The sequence below is a fragment of the Pelodiscus sinensis genome, chromosome 16, assembly GCF_052426305.1.
Source record: "Pelodiscus sinensis isolate ZL-2025 chromosome 16, ASM5242630v1, whole genome shotgun sequence".
Lineage (NCBI taxonomy): Eukaryota > Metazoa > Chordata > Testudines > Trionychidae > Pelodiscus > Pelodiscus sinensis.
In genome coordinates, this window is record NC_143067.1 from 7,533,254 (window position 1) to 7,557,302 (window position 24,049).

A 24,049-nucleotide genomic window follows, 5' to 3' on the forward strand; every position below is an offset into this window, starting at 1 on the left:
TGGTGGCAGGGCCTCTGCAGGCCAGATCAACTCACTTGGTGGGCGGATCTGGCCCACAGAGGCCCTTTTGCCCACCCCTGGTTTACAGCCCCCAGTCCTGGCGCTCAGTGTTCTGTGCTGTTATTTAGCTCTAATTTACTCCTCAATGTCTTCTAAGAGCCCAGTGAGCAGTGGGAGTGTTGGCAATCCTGCTGGACAATATTGACCTCCTGTGGTTGGGCAAATTCTCTGGTTTGACACCGGTCAGAGGGTGCTGGGCTAGAGAGGTTCAACCTGTCACTGAGTCCTGCCTTCCTCCTCCTCCTGCTCCCCTTCCTCCCCTCAGCTGCAGCTTCTGATGTAAACGCAAACCCAGCACGCCCTGCCCTCTCTTCTGTTCACAGTTCGGTTTCCAGCAGGCATAATATTGCCTTCACATGGTGTGACGGACCGGGTCAGGTCTGGGCACCGCCAAGGGCGTCCGCTCAGGGTGAATTGCTCAAACTCAGGGCTCCTTACAGCCCCTGACTGGAGACCCTTCCCAAACAGGCCACAAACCAGTTACACTCATGAGCAAAACCCCTCAGACAGTCCAGCTCTCCCTGTGCCACAATCAGCCATGGGCCTAACACACAGGTGAGAGGTTATAGAACCCAATCTCATCTACCGCGAACAGGTTCTTCCGGTCCCAAGAAACCAGCCACAGATCCCAGTAATCTTACACTCTGGATCTTACCCACAAGAGCACGCTGGGCCAATCCTTTAGAATCTAAAATCTAAAGGTTGATTAATAAAAGAAAGAAAAGCATGAGAGTAAGGCTGTTAAGGAGAATACATTACATGCATCGAATCGTCCAGTTCTCGATACAGGCTCTCAGCAGAGATGTTATAAACGGTTTTCTTAAAAGTCTCTGGTGTACATCCTGTGTCACGATGGGCCTATGATTGTTCCTGGCTCTCTGTTCCTCACAAGGCTGCATCTGGAATCAGAATCAGAATTGAAGGCCAGATGGAGTCTGTCTCATGGCATTTTATATCCATGCCTGGTCTCTTCCAAGCTGGAGCAGGTCACATGGTCCAGTGACCTACCCTTGTGTCCCGAGTCAGCAATCATGATACTAGCTGGTTTGCAGGTCCCAGACACATTCCTCAGGTGTGGACTAGCCTCTCTGAGAGCCCTGTCCCTGAAGCCTTGCTAATTAGCATAGTCACTGACTGACCATGCCTGGCACTTTGCTCCATCTGAAGACAGAGAATCTTCCAGCATCAACACAGAGTCCATATTTATAACCCCACGTAAAGATATCACACAAGCACATGAGTAGAATATATAGAATCAGTAGAACACAAGCTGTCGTTTGACACTTCACATGGCCCCCTTTGTACATACTTTGGAGCAAACACCCCCCCGCAATGAGTGCAGCAGTGACCTGTCTGATCCCCTTAAAATCCAGTAACATGATACATGGCAGAAATACTCTTTTTCTAGTGCCTTCTGGATCTTTAATGCTTCACCTCAGATCTGCAACATGCTCCTCTGCTTCCCAGTTACAGGGCCCTATTGTATAGGCTATAATAACAGTTAGGATGTGTCTACACAGAGACTCAAGTGGACCTAAATTAGATCAGCCTCCAGCCACTGGTGGCTGATGTGCACTTTACCTGCTCCTGTCAGTGGTGCACGTCCTCCTCAGGAGCGCTTCCCCTGACTGAAAAGGGACAGTGGAGGGGGCTGTGAGTCAGGGCGTATTTCCCCACTGGGAGTCCAGCAGTCCTCTGGTGTCTAGGCACCGGGGGCAAGCAACCTGGATTTCTCGCCTCTCCTGTCCTCACCTGGCTCTAACTGCCCACCTTCCTTGTCAAATTCACAGCTCCAGATTGGAGCCCTGAAATTGACAAGACAGCCAAGCACTGATTTAAGTAAGGCAGTGTCTACACAGACACAAGTCCTACTACGCCTCTCGTGTCAGCGTAGTAGGGGCTGGACCCTTATGTCAGTGGGACATGCTGACTAATTAGGTTCTAGTGTGTTGCCTTATGTTGACCTAACTGTGTAACATAGGCCAGGCCTTAGCCCATGTGTACACTTAAGCATGCTCTGGCAATCAGTCTGCTGGGGTTTGATTTAGCGGGTCTAGTAAAGACTTGCTAAATCGACCGCTGAGGGTGCCCCCTTCAGCACCAGTACGCCTCACTTTTGTCGACAGGAGCGTTTCTCCTGTTGACCTCCTGCTGTGGAAATGGCACCAATCTTGGCTTAAGGTACTTCGATTCCAGCTGTGTTATTTATGTTGCTGGAGTTGTATACCTTAAGCAAGGGGTTCCCAATCTGGGGTACGCGTACCCCCAGAGGGTATGAGAAGCTTCTCAAGGAGATACGGGGAATATTTGGTAAATAACTAGATTATCCTAATTGAAATATTCCCAAAGTAGTAGTGTTAGTGAAAAAAGTTGTGGATTCTAGAGTCTAGAATTTAGTTCCTTTCATATTGAATAGGGGGTACGGGAAGGTTTGCTAAAAGCCAAGGAGGTATGGGGACCGAAAAAGGTTGGGAGCCCCTGCCTTAAGCCAATCTTCTCCTGCAGCGTAGACTTGGCCTTAGAAATAGGAAAGGCCCCCAGGCAGGGGCCAGTAAGAGAGCTCCTTTCCACGGGAGAGATTGTACCAAACACGCACCTTTCATCTCATAAAGCTAATCTACGACCAGAGTGACAAATGATCCGTGAACTTCACCTCAGTGCCTTGTATAGTCCATGCCCCAAAGCCCTCTTCACGTCCCTCCTCCCCACCAGCTAGGAACTGCAGTGTTAATCAGCCAGACAAATCAGGCCGCCCAGGGCATAGCTAAGCTCTCGGCAAGCTAATTTACAGCCTGCTGCACAGCAGAATGAGGAACGAATGAGCGAAGAGGGTGACAAACTCACACTACCCATTAAAGTTTTATCTACTGCTGCCAGAGAGGCCTAGGCAGCTGCATGTAGCTATGGCCTCATGCCTCAGCCAGGAAGCCAGAGCTGTGCACGCAACAGCAACAGTGTGTGCGTGTATGTGTTTGCAATATGCCTTCCCCAGCTCCTCGGGTCTCCAGGTTTCTCCCCTTTCTGCTTCCCTCCCCTTCTGAGCGGACGCTCCTCTCTTCTAGCACCGCTCCACCGTGGCCTCGTGCATGCATAGGCAAGAGACAGTGGACTGCCTGAAGAAGTTCAACGCCAGAAGAAAGCTAAAGGTAATTCGCCCGGACCCATCCCTGCCGCCCAGGGACCTTTGAAAGCCCGATGGGAAGTGCACAGTGAGTTTGTTTTCCTGAACAGGGAGGGGATCTGCTTGGATTTCAGGGGAGCCAAACTGGCCAGGGAAAGCAGAGGATGAGCCGAGGGGCTGAACGAAGAAACTAGGCACAAAAAGATATAAGAGGTGGTGGTTCGCCGGCCCCACCTGCTGTGTCTGACTGGGGCCACTGGGTATTCTGAGGAAGCCATCTGTTGGGTGCATGAGCCGGTGGGTGAAGGTAGGGCTGGGAGGAACAAGGGGAACCCCCAACCCTGCCCCTCTACACAGGTCCCCGGAGCACAAAAGGGAGGAAGATGCACAGCTCCAGCCTCCCTGGCCCCAGAGCAGGGGGAGGGCGCACGGCCCCAGCCTCCCCAACCCTAGAGCACAAGGAGGATGGACACACGGGAGCAGCAGAACTCTGCTCCCAGTACGCCTACAGCAGGCATTCTGGGGGCTGTTCTAAGCAGTAATCTGCTACTGTAACCAGTTGCTCAGATGTGTTACCTGACTAGCGAGTAGAGTCGACTGGCAAACGGAATCCGTTCCTGGTGAACGTTTTTGTGGTATTTTTGTTTGTGTGTTTTTGCTCCAAGTTTAGTTTTGATGGACATTTTCCCGCTGCTCCCCAGCTGTAGTTAGTATAAGAAGTTCTTTTAATCGCAAAGAGCCTGATTCTGATCTCTGTCACCCCCATTTAAATCTGGAGTAATTCCACTGTGACAATTCACACAGACTAAGATGAAATCAGAGCATGGCCTTGCATGTCTGATACTCCCTTTGATCTCATGGGGAAAGGCAGTGTAGTGACCTGCCGGGGTAACCCTTTGATTGTGGTTCGAGAGGCAAGTACAGAAGAAAAAGCTGTTACCGAGAAGCAAAAGCTCGTGTTATTGGAATGACCAGAATCCTGGTGTTTGGGCCATTTTCACTATGGCAGAATCTCAGAAGGGCAGATGATGGGGCAAGGGGAAAACGTCATAGAAACTCGCAAGAGCAGTCTCTCTGCTGGCCTGTCTCAGTACCTTTGGCACACAGGTAGCGGTGAAAATAGTTTTAAAATTTCTTACGGGTACTGTCCTGTGGCACCCCGGGTCCCTGCCAAGTCTTTAAACGGCTCCCTGCTGGCTTTTACCACAGCCCAGCTAACTCTTGCTGGAGCTGTGCACCAGGACGCACCTGCTTCCTTTCACCTTGTGCACCCCGTCAGAGAAATGTTGCCACTGCATGGCGTATAAAGAGGGAATCTAGATTGCTAGGTGACCTATCATCGCATCCCTCCCATCCCCATCAAGAGACTTGGTATGTGGGGCCCTTTCCAGGGTACCAAGCACAGCCCTGATTCTACCGACTGTCTTCTGGGTCGTTCATATCATGCCCCTGTGCAATCTCCCCCCAGCTCCAGCTAGTTCCCTTTCCCCCCCTCCCGGTCCCTTTAGAAGGGCAAAGGGCCAGACCTGACTCCGAGCACAGCGATCTCTCTCTCCTTTCTGCCTCTTGTGTATTGCAGGGAGCTATTCTCACTACGATGCTGGCAACCCGGAACTTCTCTGGTAGGTGTTGGCGCCGCTCCTCACGCTCTTTGCTCGGGTGCGTTGCATTTATTGTGCACACGGGGTCTCAGGTGTTCGGTGGAAGCTGATCTGTACCCACAAGAGCCAGTCAAACCCAGAAGCCTCACTGGAAAAGGCTGGCATAGACTGTCCCCTCCGCGTTTGCACCCGGCATACCCCGTGGGATACCAACACTCCAGCTGTGTGTGCCTCATGCTGGGAAGCCCCACCCAGCCGGCAGCTGGCAGGTGACCTGGAGAAGGGAAAGGGGAGAGACGCACGTGCACAGGGATTGGGAGATCACAGTTCCTGGAGGGCTTTCCAGTTAACGGGCAGCAGGGTTCACACCTTACAGCGGTGGAGAAGGGGCCGCTTCTCTTCACAGTTCTGTAGCCAGTGGCTGATGCTCAGAGGAGAAAGTTTCTGCTGCTGTAGTAACCGCTCCCCCCGCCATGCCAGGATGGGCGGGCAGGAGAGCTCTCCCCACATCTCTGGGCAGAAGGAAAGGGGAAAAGCCTTTCATGAAGGGATCTGGGTTCAGGCTGTCCCCTCACCTGTCCCCACTAGGTAGGCTGTGGGTAATGAGAGGCAGGTATTTGGCCCAGGTCTCGTGGGTCTCTCTGCAGACATCAGCACAGGAAAGCTAATCACGGAAAGCATCCCCTGCGTAATCAAGGGTGCTCAGGGACGGGACCTGGAGTCCCAAAGGCCTCCCATGCCCATGGCTGGCTCCAAAAGCATGGGCCCTGTTGGGAGGGGGAGAACATGGCTCTCTGCCTCGCCCATGCGAGTTATTAGGTGGTTTTCCCTGAGCGGATGGATCAGCTGCAAGGCTGGTTTTGGAGTCCAGCCCCAAGTGAAAAGGTCTCTCTGTGGGCGGGCGGGTGTCAGAGAGTCATGGAAACATTGGAAGCCAGCCAGGTACTGGCAGAACTAGCCTGCAGCAGCCCCGGAGGCTGGAGTCTCGGTTTCTCTCTGGTGTATTTCTTCCTTTCCTTCGCTCCCTCTCCAGGGGAGCATCCTGGGATCAGTGTGTCAGGACGGGTTTAAGCTACTGGGAAGTCTGGTCTGTGCCCAACAGTTCTGCCTCCTTCCCTTACTCCCAGAGGCTCTGTTACAGCTAGCGGTGCGCACGCAAGCTGACAAGCAGGGAGCTGGGGAGGAGTCCGTAGCCCCTATGGGATGCACAGACATAGCTAGCCAGGCTCCTGTCTCGTGGGGTCTCAGCACCATTCAAGCAAACGCTACGGTGGGAATTCACATCAAGGGATCATGGATTCCCGGTGGATTTCCGAATGTGGTACCAACCGAGATCTCTGCCAATGAGTCTGAACTAGAACCCTGCGCAGGCCCTGAACTACAGCCCAGATCCGCCTGGCCGTGTGGCTGTACCGCCGCCCAACCTCGCTGCCTGCCGCGTCTCCTCTCTGGGGTCGTGCAGCCCCGCGGGGGGCAGCACAGCTGCATGGCTAGGAAAAGCTGCCGGCGTGGGTCTTGGCTCCTGGCATCATGTTTCTCTCCTTTGGCTACTGTGTCTCCTGGGAGTGGAGCTCTGCAGCTCAGCGGAGACTGATTTCTAGAGCCAAGGATATTTCTACCCATCCCTGGGTAGAAATCTGCATTTCCTCTCCCAGCACAGCCCCCTTTGCAACCTGCTCAGAGCTCCAAGAAAAGACAGGGGAGGACACTGGGGTTTAATATGCAGGACCGCAGGCCTGACCTGAGTGTGTCCCCCCAAAAGGGGGGAATCTCACGTCAGGGATCCAGCCAGGCTAGAGAAAGGGTGGGTCAGACTTGCTGTGGCCACTGGTGTATTTTGACCTGGCACCGTCTCAGGTTTGTTCCACCCTCCTCCAGCACGAGGCAGAACAAAATCTCTGCTAGAAAAACAGCTTGGTGACAGTAAAGCAGGTGAGCACATCTCGGTGCTAGACCGCAGGCTTTTCCAGATCTCTTCGCTTGGTGTCTCCGGCGGTGCGGAGGGCTCGGTCGCTGACTATTATTAGCCGTATTGTCCTCCTGAAAAGACAGCTAACCTTGGGAATCGGCTGAAGGGCGGATGGGGCCACAAAGAGTTTTCTGATCTTATTGTTCCTGTGTGATGGTTTTTTAGTTACATGGCACCCAAAGCAAGCTGGGGGCCTTGCAGGCAATTAGAAGGCACAGTTCCTACCCCAAAGTCTTGGCAATCTAAATAGCACGGCCGATTAGCTCTCGCTAATAACCCACATGCTGGGATAGCCCTGGAGCAAACCTGTTTCCGCAGGTCTGTGTGCTGGCAGTTGTGTGTGGAGATGAAGGCTGTGAAAACGCCCCAGAGCACAACGCTGACTCCCAGCTTCAGCAGCTGCTGGCAGGGCCAGGGGGGATGTTGAAGTCCTCACTAAATGTGCCCCACCCCCCGCTGATTGTAACGCCTCCTCTCCCAGGGCCGGTCGCTCCAGCTCCAGTACAAAACGCTGCCCGTCCGATTCACACTGTACTGGCATAAATGCGACACAAGGATGAACCCTGGCCGGGTTGCCTCGTGGCTGGGAGGGCTCAGCTGGAAGTAAGGCTGTTACGTTTAGATTCATCAGCTAATCGAATAGGCGACGGAATTTGCATCGATTAGTCGATTAGTCGATAAGGGCGCCTCCGCCTTTGAAACGTGGCAAGAGCCCTGCCGAGTCAAAGGCGGACCTGCAGCATGGAGCACGGCCAGCAGGGGACTCAGGCAGCCCCCTGCTGGCCGCTGGTGGCGCTTTGCTTTTGAAATGTACACGAGCCCCGCCCTGCTTTCGAAAGCAAGGAGCAGAGGACTGCTTGACTCCTCAATTCATCCCAGGCTCCCTGCAGCTCTTCTGCCTTTGAAATGGAGCAAGGGTTCCCCGCTGCACCCCAGCCTCTTCTCTCCACGGAGAGGATACTGGGGGAGCCGGCTTTTAAGACGGCTCCCCCCCAGCACCAGATCCTGCTCCCCTCCCTCTTGCTTCCTCTCTCTGATAGAAGCAGCAAGGTGGTGGGGAAGTGACTAGTTGTTTACATCCCTAGCTGGAAGACTGCTTTTTTGGGTGGGGTGGGCAGGGAAGCTGGAGGTTATGGTGGGACCAAATGGATTGTGCACATGGGAGGAGAGCTGGGGAACTAGGAATTGGCGGGGGGATGGGAGAAGGAATTGGATGCTGGTCTAGGGCAGAGGAGCTGTGACGTGTTCAGCTGAATGCTGGAGGAGCCAGGGTCTCTTCTGGGGCAGGTCTCTGGCCAGGGCTCTACAGAAGGTCAAAGCAGATGGTCACATGGTCCCTTCTGGCCTGGGAATCTGGGATTCTCTGAACAGGTGGAGGGATGAGGGCAGGGCACTGGTAGGTGGGAGGAGGCAGGTCACCTTTTCTTACAAAAGATCTTGGCATTGAAAAGGTTCAAAAAAGGGAAACAAAAATGATTTGGAGTGGCTGCAGTGTGAGGAGAGACTTAAAAAAATAATGAACAGTCTTGCAGCACCTTAGAAACGATCAAAAAATGTAGGTGGTATCAGTGTGGGCACAAGTCACTCAGACTGGGACTTTTCAGCTTAGAAAAGAGGAGACTAAGAGGAGATATGATAGAGGTCTATACAATCATGACTGGTATGGAAAAAGTCTATACAATCACCCTGGGGTCGGCACGGGACGGCCAAAAAGAAAAGTTATTTACTTGTTCCCATAATAAAAGAATTAGGGGTCACCAAATGAAATTAATAGGTAGCAGGTTTAAAACAAACAAAAGGAAGTTTTTCTTGACACAATCAACCTGTGGAACTCCTTGCCAGAGGATGTTGTGAAGACCAGGGCTTTAACAGCATTACAAAAAGCTAGATACATTTATGGAAGTTAGGGCCGTTAATACTTATTAGCCAGAATGATTAGGAATGGTGACCCCCCCCTGCTGGCTGAATCTCCCACTAGACTGTGTCTGTCAGAGGCTGGCAATGGATGAAAGGAGGGGGATCATGTGATGTTCCTCTGTTCTGTTCACTCCCTCTGGGACACCTGGCATTGGCCATTGTTAGAACACAGGACACTGGGCGAGATGGACTTTTCGTCTGACCCAGTCTGGCCGTTCTCATGTTCTTGCTGAGGGAGAATGGAGGGGGGTTTTAAGCTTGCCTGGGGTGGGGCCTTATGGGAAGTCTCGGGAGCTGGACAGAGGGTGGTTGGCACAGGCAGTTTAAGAGAAGCAGCTGCACAAAGTCAGCGGGTGGGTCAGAGAGAGCAGGTGAGCTGGGCGGGAGGAGGAGCCCGAGCGCTGGGGCCTGCAGGAGGCATTGGGAGAGGTCCGCGGCAGGGGGAGTATCAGCCCGGGCAGGTGTCATGGGGGTAGTTAGGGTTTTGCTGACACGGGGCACTTGCGGGCTGGCAGAGTGAAACACCCAGGAGGGATTCTATATCGGCCTCTGCTAGGGGCCTGCCCTTGAGCTTCAAGGGCCTGGGCGTTCCAAGCTCCACCCCATAGCAAAGCCACTTCCCTTCCCACGTCCTGCCTGGGAATCCAAAGCGCTCCCCCCGCCCCGCCCGCTCCTCTCGCCCTGCTGCGTGGGAGGGCGGCTGCTGGAAGTGCGTTAGCTCTTTGCCGAGGGCAGGCCAGTGGGAGGGTGCCGGAGCGGCCCGGGGGGATGGGGCTAGGCCTGCGGCGATAGGTGGGCTCCAGGGAGGCCGTCTGCTTTTCATCATCGTCAAAATGTGGGCTGCAGCTGTCAGGCCGAGGGAGCCGTAGCACATGACCCCGGCAGCATGGGGCTAAAATTAGAGAGGCAGGCAGGCAATGCCACCGCCTGCTGCAGATCGGTGACTGCCCAGCTCCCTGGGACAAAGACAGGAAGGGAAGCCCCGGGGGCAGGACCAAGGCATCTGCTCAGCCACAGAGGACACGAGCCCCACTGGCCATGGCACTGCATGACCCTTGAGTGCCGGCAGGAAAACCAGCCAGAGACCTCTCCCTCTGCCCGCCCTGCTGCTGCGCCGGCCCCTCCGCGGAGCTGGCTTGACGTCGAGTGAAGCGGCCTTTATTTCTGAGGGCCGGACAAGGCAGGGCTGGCGCTGAGCAGTGCGCCTCGCAGGCCCGGGGGCTGTGGAGGGGTGCTCGGGGGCGGGAGCGCAGCGCCAGGGACGCCTGAACCCCTCCCGCCTGCCGTCCGACGCCGTCCTCCCAGATGCTGCTGCTCCTCGCTCTGTTGGCCTTGGCGCCCTGCCTGGCCCTGCTAACCTCCTGCCTTCTCTCCACAGGCGGGAAAAGCGGGGGCAACAAGAAGAACGATGGTGTGAAGGTAAGCGCTCCCTCCCGGCCGGGACAGCTCCCCGAGGCCGCCGTGGGTTCAGCTCTGCCAAGGGTCCTGCTGGGGCCTTCCTCTGTCTGAAAGTGCCACGCGTGGCTGGCCCGGCGCCTGGGCACCATCCCCTTCTGCCAGGGGCCCTTCCTCTCCCTTCTCCCCGGCCCTGCTTTTGCTCAGCGGAGCTGCAACAAGCGCAGAAGGGGGGAAACTACAGTACAATGTGCAACGCTCTCTAGGGAGAAGCTTGTCAGCTTGCGGCTTGGGGAGCGAAGCACGTGGATGCGCCAGCTTGTGCCTGAGCAATGCCCTCCTCCGCCGCCACACAGGAAGGTGGTGGGAGGAGAACTCAGAAATGAGCCTCCGTCTGAGGCGTTGGCTGCTGCTCTCCCACTCGCAGCCCTCGCTACACCCCGGCCCTCCCCCAGAAGCGCAGGCGTGGTGGGGAAAGGGAAGGAGGAGAAGGGAGGGCGGTGGGGAAGGGGTCAGGGAAGGAGGGGGGCGGGGAAAGGCAGGCTTGCAAGGCAGGCCCGGCGGGGAGAGCCGAGGGTTGAGGCGAGCAGCCGTAATTCAGAGCGGAGGCGTTCCCCCGCCTCGTTAGCATGAGAGCCATGCAAATCCAGCCTCACCCAAGGGAGGCTGAGTGCAAGAGCCTGGAAGGAGCTGCCTGTCTTCAAATGAATAAATGAACCGCATGAGCCGGGCTCTCTGCAGAGAGCTTCACAGCCTGCCAGTTCCACGCCCGCGCCGCTCGCTTCCTTGGCGGGCGGCACAGGCCCAGAAGGGCAGGAGGGTGAGCCCCCCCCCCCCACCTCCCCGGCCCCCTCCAGCTCCAAATCCAAGAGTTAGGAATAATAAGAAGAAAATAAAAATCCCATTTTACTTCAAACGAGCATGGACCCTCCAGATCTTTGTTCCTTCTGCCGCGCGAGGGGGCCCAATGGCGCCCCATGTGCTTGTGGTACCTGCCTTGTTCCACCCCGCACCCACAGCCAGGCAGTCTCCTGGTGTGAGAGCCCAATGGAAATCCGCCCTCTCCATGAGCCACCCTTTGGGGAGGGGGCTGCGTCACCCTTCCTCCCTGGAGAAGGGTGTGTGGTTGGTGGGGAAGCCTCTCTGCATGATGCCCGGGCCGGCTGTCCCTTGCTCGCAGCTGAGGAGAAGAGGCTGACGTCGGCCCTCAGTCACAAGTGCCCATCCTCTCGCCGCACAGTGGTCAGGCCCCTGGGGCAAGGTCCAAATGCGCCGGACGTCACTGAGAGTCTTCCCACTGTTTGGGCTTGTGACCGGACGCCTTGGGGATCTCTTCCCTCTGGGGCTTTCTCTGGGCTCCACCGTATGAGCTGTGCAGGGTCACCGGGCTCTAGGAGGGTCAGAGAGCCAGGCCAACCTGCCTTCCCTTGTGGGGAGTCGCTAGATGCTCAGGGAGTCGGGCAATGAATTGCTCCCTCCTTCTCCGGTCCTGCTGGAGGAAGTCGAGCCTGGAGCGCCGACCGCATCAAGAGCCACCACACTCATCCAGGCTTTGCTGCCAGCCTCTCCCTCTCGAGATCACCTGCCAGCCAAAGCGTATGGTGTCCTGGCCTCCTGACCTCAGGGGTGATGCTGCAAGGTGAAGCTCCCGCTGCGTCCTGAGGGCCTGACACACGTAGAGGCGGCCTACGGCCACTCTCTCTGCACACTGTTCTTATGGGAGGTGCCATGAATCCATCACAATCAGGCCCCGGACCAGGAGAGCCACCAGAGCACCACGGGCACCTCACCGTCAGGCTGTGCCTCTCCGCGGCTACCCACGCACTGCCAGAGCGGCCAGCAGCTGACGGGGGTCACCTGGGGAAACAGGCCACCCGCAATGCAAGGGGCCGTGAGAAAGGTAAGACAAACTGAAAGGCGCTCTCATGCTGTGGAAAGCGGGCGATGGGCTGGCCAGGCTGAGAAAGGGCACTCGTCCGTTGGCTTGCCTGTGGCCAAGCCCTTCCGGTTCCTGGTTCTGTTTGTTCAAACTTTGCTGGGCATTTATTGGTGTTTGTTACAAACCTTGAAAAACCAACGAAAATCGGTGCAACAACAACTTGAGCGTTTTCTGGCTAAATATCAGGGTTAATATTGGGGGTGTGGGAGGAGAGAGACAAGGTACCAAATAGAGGGAAGAAAGGGCATGGAAAGTCAAAAGAATTGAATGCCGTGGTTTATTTCATGAGCTAAATCCTAACAGCGTGTACATATGCGCACATGCATGTGTGTATCTTCCACAACATTGTCTTACTCTACTAGACAGTCTCACAGTTACCCTTGGACTAATTTTTTTATTAATTTTATTAACATAAACTCATCTGCATAATGTATTTTTCTTAACATAATCAGGATTTTCGCCTACTTGTGAGGTCCAAAATTTGGGTGCAAAGTGATAAAACGATCATAGAACAATGGCTTTCGTAAAAGCCAGGAATGTTTTGGTAGAAGCCGAAAACAAAGGACCTTGATCACCCATCGGGGCAGTCTTGAATTACACCTGTCACTTCCCAAAGGTGGCTGTGCGGGAGGAAAACCAGGTTGCCAGGTTGCTGAAGGCTCTTCATGCTGCTTTTGGGGTGGCCGCGAAGGCAAACACAGTCCCGGGTATGCAGGGAAGCACGAGGGGACCTGTGGGTAGTGCGTTAGGAAAAGCAATCTTTGGAACCCGCACAGCGAAGGGTTTAGATTTCCACTGCTACATCAGTCACTTCGGCTTGTAACCTTCCGTTTTGAACTCACGGGCCTTGCTGAAAAGGGGAGCAGGAGATGAATGGGATCTGCCCTACATTATCACCCACCTGGCTCTGGAGAGCTTATGAACTTGGAGGCACAATGGGGAATGATTTTGCATAGGCAAGGCTGCATTTTCTAGGTGTCAAGGAGGGACAGCCTGGGCAGGAGCCCGGAAGCCCTTCTCCCCTGCCCCTGAGCCACGATAGGATTTGGTGGGAAAAGTGAGAGGAGACGGGGTGGGCGATAGGGCAGAGGAAGGACTCCTGCTGTAGCAACGCAGGTGTTAGTTCTTTCCCAACGGACTGATCAATTGCACCGTTCCCCTTGCTGCCCTGGCCAGCTGGGAGGCACCATTCCCTCTCGGGGGCGTGGCTTCCACCTGAGACCTGGCGGAGTGGGATGTTCAGCTGGCAGCTGGACTTGCCCCGGGGCGGAGCCGGCGCCACAGATGGCGGGTGATCTGCGGAAATCAGGACATGCGCTGGAAACGTTCGTTCCTTTGGTTTGTGGTTTTAATCTAGCTGGAAACGGGGGTCAGTGTCTTGAAAACTCTTCTGGGCTCTTTGGGGACCGGATGATGAGTCCCCTTCCCTCCTCTAAGTGCAGAGGGGGTTGCTGTTTCACTATCACTGTAATTCAGGCCACGTGGTCTGGTATGTTGCTGGATGGGTTGCGTCATCATTTGGGGGAACCCACTAGGTTAACCTTCCCTCGACAGTTCATAGCTCCCAGGCTGCAAACCCACCATTTCTGAGTTACTGTCCCATTCCTGAGCGACCACAGCAGCCATGCTATCCTGCACATGGTTAGAGAGCAGCATTCCTTCCCCTTCTGCTACCCCCCTGTCCTGCTAGAGCAGACGGCCAGCAGTTTGGAAACCCGGAGGTTCTTTTCCCAAGAAGCAATTCTCACCGTGCCAGAATTTCCCTTCCCACACTGCACGGAGGCCATTTTGGGTCCTCCTTTTCCTGGCAGATACGATACATTCACTGCCCTGTGTGGTGTCACATCCTGTTACATTGTAAACGAACGCGATCACTGCCCCATGTCGCATCCTGTTACGTCCTAAATTAACTAAGTCACTGCCCCGTGTTGCATCCTGTTACTGTGTGTCCTAAATTAATGCGGTCACTGCTTTGTGTTGCATCCTGTCCCGTCTGAAATCTCGACACTGACTGCCTTGTCTCCCACCCTGAATTGGAAGCTCTTGGCCCACCTTGCATCTTCCTGCGTCCTGAATCAAGGCAGCTCTCCCAACACTTTTTCCTCAGCTTTCATCCTAAATACGGCCATCGTCTCCATCTAGCCTTATGTCTATTTTTGCTGGGAGACTAAGTTAAGACATCCTGTGGTGTCAACAGGGTGGCGGGAGCTGTCCTAATCCAGGCTGGAACCCCCTGGAAAGGCTGGACCCATTTAGGATGCAAAAGGAGGAACGAGTGGCAATGAGCCATTAGTGGAGTAGAAGGGCTTTTTATAACACTGCCCATCGTGAGCTCAGATGGGACAGTGAGTGTGAGCTCACCAGGGGCAGGTGTAGTTTTGGCCGATGTTGGTCCTAGGAGCTATGGCTGTGCCCAATTCCACGTGCTGGCATGGAGCCTGCTGTCAGCTCCCGAATCTGATGAATTATGCATTGATCTTTCCTGTTGTGGGAATTCCCAATTCTTGCCTTCTTCACCTCTACCTAACCAGCATCATGGAGGTGGAAGCGGAATGTGCTCTCAGGGAATGGAGAACCCTGCCTCGCATGCTAGAACGTAGAGAAAGGGCAGTCGGTCGTCAGGTCCATCCCTTTGATGAGATCTCCGAACGAAAGAGAAAGTGACAAAAGCTGAGTGCACAAGGCTAGACTCTCCAGGAGGTGCCCAGCAGGATCTGGGGATAACAGTCAGGAATCCGCCCCAGGGGTCTTTTTATCCAAGGAGCCCAGAGCATTCTTGGGTAGGAGTCAAAGTGTACATGGGGCCTTCTCTTTCGAGGAGCGCAGCTGTATTCTAAGCAGATAGCCAGGATGCTAGAATTGGACCGTGGACCTCTTGACTTGGTTCATTCCAGAAGCTCTCTAGCACCCCTCCGGATGTAAAAGTTACTCCACTGAGGACCTGCAACTGAGCAATTCCAGGGTTTGTAACTGCAACTTGCTCACATGCAGGATCAGCGTAGAGGGAAATTTAGTCGAAGAGGATTAGCATAGCAGCATCTCCCCTCTGGAGACCTGGCTTCAGATCCTTGTACAGTCACAGGGAGAATGAGTTTGGCAGGTCTCAGGCTAGCTCCTAGCGGGTGTTTGTCACACTGCGCAGTTTGTCAGGGTTGGCTCTCGTTGCTCAGAGAGGCTCAGTTTTGGAATCGCCAGGCTAGGGCTGAGTCGCACAGGCAGAGCTGTGCATGGAGCCGGAACTGGAATAGCAGATGTGGCAGGAGATCGGGGCTGAGAGGCACTGGCAGAGCTGTGGCGGGGAGTGCACGTAGCCTTAGCTGCACTAGGTTTCCCTGTAGTGAGTGGCTTTGGTTTCTCACTCTGAGTGCCAAATTGACTCCCCTATTCGCCCCTGCTGAAGGACTGTGAAGGGTGGCTCTGGAGCTGCTGTCTCCCGTGTGCTGCTCTCTGCCTTTCTCACTCTGTGTCTCTCCCTGTCCCATCTCTTCTCCTTGTTTTTCCAGAAAAGAAAGTCCAGTTCCAGCGTTCAGTTAATGGTGAGTGTCCTTTGTCTGCCTCAATGCCGTGCCCGCTGGGCCTGTCACCCTGCGCCATCCTACCCCAGCCTTGGGACTTCCCTTTGACACGGGGTAGGGTTGAGGGAACGCCGGGCCTGAGGGAATATTTTCACAGCAGTATCTCCCCCATCCCTCGAACAGGGTTGGTGGTAGGGAGGTTAAATATCGGTTAACTGAATAGTCGAGTAACCTCATGAATTCTTATTGGTTACTCGACTATTCTGTAGTCCCCGGGGTGGGGCTGGCAGTCAGTGTGCTCCGGCCCCAGTCCCGGGAAGCCCCCTGCCACTATGCGTTGCTGCCTCTGTATCAGAGGCAGCTGTGCAGGGTGGCAGGCGGGAGCTGGTCCACGAGGGGAGCCAGTTTAAAAAACAGCTCAGCTCATGGACACCCCTGTCGCCCCACGCCGCTGCCTCTTTATCAGCCCCTGCTTGGGGGGCTCTGACCTCCCAGGCCTGGTGCAAGCTGGAATTGAGCTGGGCTGACCTGCCTAGCTCCTAATACACTTTAAATGCAGAGCTGCAGCAGGGGTCGGTCCCAGACCCATTGCAAGCCAGGACTGAGCCAGGCTGCTGGCCAGCCTGCTACAGCATGTACTGGCGGGGATGGGAGAGGGGGAATGAGTGTAGTCTATAGCATTAACCTATAAGCTTTTGCTTATCAGTTAATAGGTTAATCGACCACTCAATTACACCCCTAGTTGGTGGTGGCCCAGACCAACAGGAACCCAGCTTTGTTTCCTGCCGGCCGGTTGTCTCGGCATCGCTCCCTATTCTCCCGTCTGCAGGCTGCATCAGTCCAAAGAGACTTGAAAAAAAACCTCACCTTACTTGGCTCTGCTGGCACTGTACGGTCACTGGAGTCATAATAGCAATGGCAGCCTGCTGTAGTGGATTATGGGTAATACGTAAACACGCCTCGGCTGGCATGAGCTAGCAGAGCGGTTGCTCTAGCTCATTTAGCAGAGTCCTCTCCCTGGGAAGTTTGGAGAGTGGAAGGGTTCGCCCTGCCTCTCGGTGCCAATCTGTGTATCGCTCGGCTGTTTGTCTCAGCCTTTGGTAGTCTATGTGGGTCTCAGAAGCCCTCTCTGTTTGATTGTCCATTTCTCTCCCTATTACGCAATCCGTGTGGTCTCTCTCACTCCTGCACAGCCCCCTCGCTCTCTCATCGCAGTTACCTCTCTTTGTTAATTTGTACATTTCTTTTCCTATTGTACAGTCCACATGGTGTCTTTCACCCCCGCACAGCCACTCCCTGCCCCAGCCGGCTGCAGTCCTAGGAACCTCTGACCCTCCCTGCCACCCCCCAGACCTGCCCTTTGTATGTCACGGTAGACGTTTGCAGGAAGGAAAGGCACGTCCACGCCTACTGACGCCAGCTCCCTTTTCCTGGGCTGCAAGGTTTGAAAGTTAGGGAGGTCACTGCAGTTGCTATACTAGCGCGGTGGTTGATGGCTGGCTTGGTCCGCTGGTGTTTTACCTGATTTCGGTCCATTTGCAGATTTGGGTGCTGTGGGTAGAACCTGGGTGACGGATTGCGGAGCACACAGGATCCTCCTAGCATGCAATGTAGAGTGGGTCTTACTTTTCCTCTCTCTTTTCCGCTCTTTGCTCAGGAATCTTCGGAGAGCACTAACACTACCATTGAAGATGAAGACACCAAAGGTACAGTAGGTGGCCTCCAGGTGTCAGGGAAAGAGGTGCAGGATCCTACCCTCTCCACTGGACCCTCCCAAGTCAGATAGTTACGGGCCATGCAATAGAAACTCATTGCTGCCTTGTGCCTTAGGTTTCCCCACCTGTGAAATGGGCATAAGGAGACTGACATTCTTCGTGAAGCGCTTCAAGACTTAAGAGGAAAAGTGCTAGATCAGAATTAGGTGTTATTATTACTAGGGTGTCCGAGCCACTGTGAATATACTGGGGGAATTTCATTCTCTTCATTGGTTTACACCGAGAGAGGTGGGCTGTTGTATCTGCACATCCACTGGAGGAGAGGCTAACTGGCCTCAGTTTTGATCACCCTCTAGTGGTCAGGAACATGACCATGGTATGCCGTGCTTTATGCAGCCCTTGAATTCATCCCATCCTGCCAGAATCCATCCCAGCGCTTCACTGAGAATCCTCCCAGTCTTTGCAAGTGCTTGCGCTCAGCAATCTCCAGCCCTGCGAAGCACCTGCCCCTTCTGACGCAGCCCTGGCCCCTAGAGACAGTCTGAAAAGTGAATCAGCCTTTGGGGAGAGCCCGAGGAGGAAATACCTCCCTCCCGCCTGCCTGGGCCAGCGCGCCCAGAATAGCCGGGGGAATAATTGTGCAGCACTAATTTGTAAAGTCGTCCCGATAAATGAACCCAGCAGCTAGTGATGTGGACTCTGGCCTGACATTAAAGTTAATTGAAAATCCGTCCTCCCGGGGAACAAGTCCCAAGAGCCAGGGAATGGAAATTAACATTTCAAAGGGTGGAAGCACTTCGGGCCAGGCATGCAAGAAAGGCCTGGAGCTACATATTCATTTTTATGAACGCCCTGCTCTCACTCTTCCCCCTTTGGCATAATAAAAAATTAACTCCGCTTTCTGAGTCACACAGATCCCTGAGCTGCCTCTGAACTGGGCCTCATTAATAAGCCCAGGAGAGCTCTGACAGGCTCCTTCTAAACCTCTGTTCTCACGGGCCAGTGAGTGTCTCTGGACTTGTCCCAGGCAGGTTTAGGCCTCTCCGAGGTCCAGCTGGGAACAGGTGTGGAGATGTGGGAAGACTGAAGGAATTGGGGTTGTTTAGTTTGGAAAAGAGAAGACCGAAAGGGGACAGGAAAGCAGCTTTCAAGTGCCTAAAAGGTTGTTACAAGGAGGAGGGAGAAAAATTGTTCTCCTCAACCTCTGGGTGTGTCTAAACTACATGGCTCCGTCGATGGAGCCATGTAGATTAGGCTGATCGGCAAAGGGAAATGAAACCGCGATTTAAATAATCGCAGCTTCATTTAAATTTAAATGGCTGCCGCGCTGAGCCGACAAACAGCTGATCAGCTGTTTGTCGGCTCAGTGCGCTAGTCTGGATGCTCCCCTGCCGACATGAAAGCCCTTTATTGACCTCCCCGGTAAACCTCATCCTACGAGGCATAACAGGGAGGTCGATAAAGGGCTTTCAGGTCGGCGCGGGAGCGTCCAGACTAGCACGCTGAGCCGACAAACAGCTGATTAGCTGTTTGTCAGCTCAGCGCGGCAGCCATTTAAATTTAAATGAAGCCGCGATTATTTAAATCGCGGCTTCATTTCCCTTTGCCGATCAGCCTAATCTACATGGCTCCATCGATGGAGCCATGTAGTTTAGACACACCCTCTGAGGGTAGGACAAGAAACAAGGGTCTCAAATTGCAGCAAGGGAGGTTTAGGTTGGACATCAGGAAAAACTTCCTGTCAGGGTGGTTAAGCACTGAAATAAATTGCCAAGAGAGACTGTGGAATCTCCATCACTGGAGATACTGAAGAGCAGGCTGGACACACATACCTGTCAGGGATGGCTTAGATCAGGGGTGGGCAAAAGGCTGCCTCTGGACCTCACTGGGGCTACGTCTAGACTGCATCTCTCTGTCGACAGAGGTGTGCAAATCAAACACGTTGAAATTGCTAATGAAGCAGGGATTTAAATATCCTGTGCTTCATTAGCATAAACATGGCCTCTGCTTTTTTTCCGAAATGGAGTTTTTTTAAAAAAACGGCAGTCTAGACGCGGATCTGTCGAAAACAAACCCTTTCTCGACATCCTGTAAACCTCATTTTTTGAGGAATACAGGATCTGTTGGAAAAGGGTTTATTTTCGACAGATCCCTGTCTAGACTGCCGGGGGGAGGAGGGGAGTTTCGAAAAAGCTCCATTTAAAAAAGAAAAGTGGTGGCCATGTTTATGCTAATGAAGCATGGGATATTTAAATCCCTGCTTCATTAGCAATTTCGACATGTTTGATTTGCATCTCTCTGTTGTTCGAGGGATGGAGTCTAGACATAGCCTGGGACCCTTAAGCCCTGCACAGCTGCATCCGCTTTAAATGTGGCTACTGTATTCTGGGAGCGAGGAGAGGGCTTTGTGCTCTGTCCAGCCCTTCTGCAAAATCTCTCAGCTCCCATTGGCCAGATTCCAGCCATTAGGAGCTGAGATATTTTGCTGGCGACGGGGACAGCCAATGAAGCCTCCTCTCTCCCTCAATTCCTTCCTTCCTCCTCTCTCCACTCTGCCCAGAGCAGAGCCACATGGAGCAACTTGCACTGCAGCCTTCAGGTTCCTGCAGGGCTGCTGGCTGGGAGACACCTAGGTAAGCACCTCCCAGCCAGAGCCTGCCTCTGGCACCCTAATGCCCCTCTCTGCCCCCAACTATCTGCCCCAAACCACCACCCAAACTCCCTGCACCCCTTTCCCCCAGGTCACAGCTCCCTGCACCCCCTCCTATACCCTTCCCCCAGGCCATGCATATCTCCTCCCTTTTCTACACCCCATTTCCTTGCCCCAAGTCATCACTCCGATCCTCTGCAACCCCTTCACCTAGGTCACAACTCCCTCCCACACCCTGCACCCCCTCCTAGAGCCAGAATCCTTTTCTGGTCCCATATTCCCACCTGTATTCTGCACCCCAAGCCTCTGCCCCAGATCACAACCCCCTCCTTCACCCAGACTCCCTCTCAGGCTCCACACCAACTCCTGCACCCCAGTCCCCTACCCCAAGCTCCCTTCTGCATCCAACCTCTGTCCCAGATCCCACACAATCTCGGAAGAAATGCGGACCTTGACCATTTGCAAAAATCTTGGAGTGGCCCCTCATTAAAAATTATTGCCCACCCCTGGCCTAGATTGTGCATGGTCCTGCCGTGAGGACAGGGGACTGGACTTGATGACCTCTCAAGGTCCCTTCCAGCTCCAGTGTTCCATGATTCTATGCAAAACATCAGCCTGGCCCCTGTTGAGAGCGGTTTGCTGGTTCTCTCCTTGGGTGTGTCTAGACTGGCAAGATTTTGCACAAAAACTTGCCGCCTGTCTACACTGGCCGTGAGAATTTGTGCAAGAATTCTGACGTTGTAATGTACAAAATCAGTGCTTCTCGTGCAAATACTTTGATGCTCCCACTCAGGCATAAGCTCCCTTGCACAAGAGGGCCAGTGTAGACAGGGCCGTTCATTTCTTGCGCAAGAAAGCCCGATGGCTAAAATGGCCATCGGAGTTTTCTTGCACAAGAGAGCGTCTACACTGGGCAAGGATGCTTTTGCGCAAAAGCAAATCTTTTGCGCAAAGGCACATGCCAGTATAGACGCTCTCTTGTGCAAATACTTTTAATGGAAAAACTTTTCCGTTAAAAGTATTTGTGCAAAATCTATCCAATCTAGACGCAGCCCTGGTGTTTTCTGTGGGCAATGGAGCAGAGGCAGTTGGGATTCCGAGATCAGACCTCCCTCTGAGACATGCAAGGAGAACCTACCTCTTCAGGGTGAGCCCAATTTAGTGCACCTCCTCCAAACTTGGGCAGAAGCCAGGGATGTTCTTTGGCTTGCGTGGAAGAAGTCTCACCCCCGGACTATGACAATCCCAACTTAAGTCTCAGCGGTGATCATGAGTAGGATGGACACCCAGCCACCAGATAAGGGATCAATTAACTGGTTACATCCAGCCAAGCATTTGAGTAGGAGTCCGTAGCACAGGATTCTGGCTAGTACGCTGGATAAAACGTCTTGGAGAGTCAAGCAAAGTTCTCTTGCTTGAAGGTAACTAAACTGGTCACTCAAGATGCCTTGCAACCGTTTTACACCACACATGGGCTATCAGATGGGACACTGACCCTTTCTGTACAAAGAGATGAACATAAAGAATTCCTGTAAGTTCTCCCGGATTCTGAAGGAGCTTCCCACAAGTTGTGGTTAGAACTTTTCCATCTCATTGTTCCCTGTCCTTTTCCTGCTCCCATCGGAAATGGTTTCCAGCCATGCAGGAATCCCCATTGTCCATCCTCTGCCCCTGACAAGTTTTCTCAAGTGAACGGGTGAATGGGGGTGCCGTTTTGCTCACGGGGACCTGAATTTTTGCACTTTTGTTTTTTGAAACCAACAGTACGAAAACAAGAAATTATTAAAGTCACAGAGCAACTGATCGAAGCAATAAGCAACGGGGACTTTGAGTCCTACACGTGAGTGTACCTGGGGTGGGGTCTGACTGTGTAACGGGGGAGGGGGAGAGCTTGGCTCAGCTAGTTCAAAGGGGTTGTGAAAACAAGGTGGGTTGGTTTGTGTGGCCATCCAGTTCGAAAATAGCAGGTGGTTGTGATGGTGAGTGAGAAAAGGAAAGTGTCTAGTTCAAGATTCTAGAGTGTTGGTGTAACCTGCACACCTGCTGGGTGCGGTTCACGGTCCCATGTCGTGGCACTTAGACCACTTACAGAGAAAAAGAATGAGTTTGCTCTACAGTCTGAGGCCAGCTCTACACTGGAATTGGCAGCTCAGTTTAAGGTACACAAGTATGTAGCGGGAGTCGGCTTACCGTAAGCTGAGCTTGGTGATGTCCCCTTAACGGGTTTTGCTCCCATTGGCTTTCTTTACAGCTGGCAAGAGCAGGAGTACAGGATACCGGCGGGGTGTGCTCTGAGTTGGATTTAGCGAGTCTTAACTAGACTCACTAAATTGAACTCTGGAAGATCAATTGCGGCAGCAACAATCTTGTGGAGTGATGACATGCCCTTAGCTGAGAGCCAGCTGGCTTTTAGCTCTAGCTGTAGTGACTCCTGCACTAAGCTCCAAGGGTCTCAGGTTCGGTTCAGGCTGTTGGCATTACATCAATATCAGAGCTGGGATGGGAATTCAGATCTGATTTCCCAATCCCATACTCACACCAAAACACTGGACCATGCCTCTCTTCCATCCTCATAATGGATGGGTGCATTTTATGGAGTGCTCAAGGATGCATAATTGTACTTGTGATTTATGATGGAGAGAGGAATGTTAGTTCCACACATTATCACTCGTCATTGCCTTGTGGTACTTTGAAACCCAGCAAGTTTCTACTAGCTGAGCAAGTACGTTCCAATGCCATTCCTGCCTACAAGTGCTTATGTCCAGAGCTGATTTAAGAGTGACTGCTGAGCTAGTACAGATTTCACCTCCTGCCTCTGGGCACAAGAGCAGGAGCAGAGCTAAATTTTTATTTGAGTTTTAGTTGATCTCTGAAAAGAGAGGTGGTCTATTCTAGCTCTGCCAAAGCTTAGATAGGGTAGCACAAAGATCCAGCATCATAATCCTCTCCCTGAATTCCTGGGATTAGCTGGGAGCACACGGTTTTTCAGTAAGTCTTTGGTACCTCGTGAAGGGGGATGCGCAAAAGGCAGCTGGAGTCCAGACGGAGGGACCAGCGAGCAGCTTCAGGACAAGGGCTTTGCATGTGCCTCCTTTATGTGAGCCCTTTGCAGCTCAAGGGGATTTGGGTAAATGGATCTGACCTCAGCCCACCTGCATTACGGAACTTCTCCCCTGCCTGGTGCCAGCCACAAGGTAGCCTTTTATGTCCATGGCACAAGGATGAATTGTGACTGGCCGTGCCGTGGTGCTTTTCTGTACAGTTGCACCAGGGACTCTGATGCCAACACTACAAGTAGCAGAGCTCGTGACTACCTAAGGTGCTTGGTGCTTTATTCCAACAATTCCTGTCATTAACTCCCACCCTGGAAGTGTGAGGGGAATCCAGGGACGCATATGGGAATCTTTATGTCTTTTAAAGAGCTGGGAAGTGGTGCTGGCATCTGTGTAGCCCTTGGTCTGTGCAGAGGGTGCAGTGGGGCATGTTGTTCCTGCTGTCAGAGACTGACATTCTCCGCAGGTGATGGGGGCATGGCAAGGTGTTGCTGTTTGTTTCCTAATCCAAGTGCTGCTGGTGGTGGTGCAGGCCAGAGGGTATTAAAGCACCCAGGGCAGCAGATGCTGGTGAAGTTTAACTTAAGAACGGCCATACTGGATCAGACCAACGGTCCATCTAGCCCAGTATCCTGTCTGCCGACAGTGGCCAACACCAGATGTCTCAGAGGGAGGGATCACAACAGGTGATCCTCCCATGGTCCCTCCCCTGTCACCCACCTCCAGAGAACCAGAGGCTAGGGACACCATTTCATTGATGGACCTAACCCCCATGAATCTATCTAGATCTTTTTTGAACCCTGTTAAAGTTCTAGCCTTCTCCACATCCTCTGGCAAGAAGTTCCACAGGTTGACTGTGTGCTGAGTGACGAAAAACTTCCTTTCCTTTTGTTTGTAAGCTTGCCACAGCTTATCATCTTTGGGATGCAAATTCGGTGATACTGAAATATTTTGCAAATTCAGGTTGGTTTTGCTGAATTATTTCAGCTGAAAAAAAAAACCTCACCCACAATCCTAAGGGGGAAAAAGTAATTTTGAGGAAAATTGAAATGTGTTGTTTTGAAAATGTTGCAATTAAATGTTTTGATTTCTGGAAAAACGAGAAATCCTGTGG

The 24,049-nt window shown here is 53.3% G+C and overlaps 1 protein-coding gene across 6 annotated transcripts in view; it reads left to right on the top strand.

The window, feature by feature from the left end:
* The window catches only part of CAMK2A (calcium/calmodulin dependent protein kinase II alpha), an 85,967-nt gene that overhangs the window by 55,039 nt on the left and 6,879 nt on the right, over positions 1–24,049 (top strand). For 4 of the 6 annotated variants that reach the window (XR_012896389.2, XM_089769459.1, XM_075900543.2 and 1 more), the window contains 6 exons: positions 3,123–3,206; positions 4,761–4,803; positions 10,047–10,087; positions 15,506–15,538; positions 17,175–17,223; positions 21,647–21,722. Coding sequence is in view for 5 of the 6 variants with exons in the window: in XM_089769459.1 (XP_089625585.1) it covers positions 3,123–3,206; positions 4,761–4,803; positions 10,047–10,087; positions 15,506–15,538; positions 17,175–17,223; positions 21,647–21,722 (326 nt within the window). In the remaining variant the exon portion in view is untranslated. The remainder of the gene's footprint in view (positions 1–3,122; positions 3,207–4,760; positions 4,804–10,046; positions 10,088–15,505; positions 15,539–17,174; positions 17,224–21,646; positions 21,723–24,049) is intronic. The other 2 variants (XM_089769460.1, XM_075900544.2) reach the window with 1 other exon arrangement.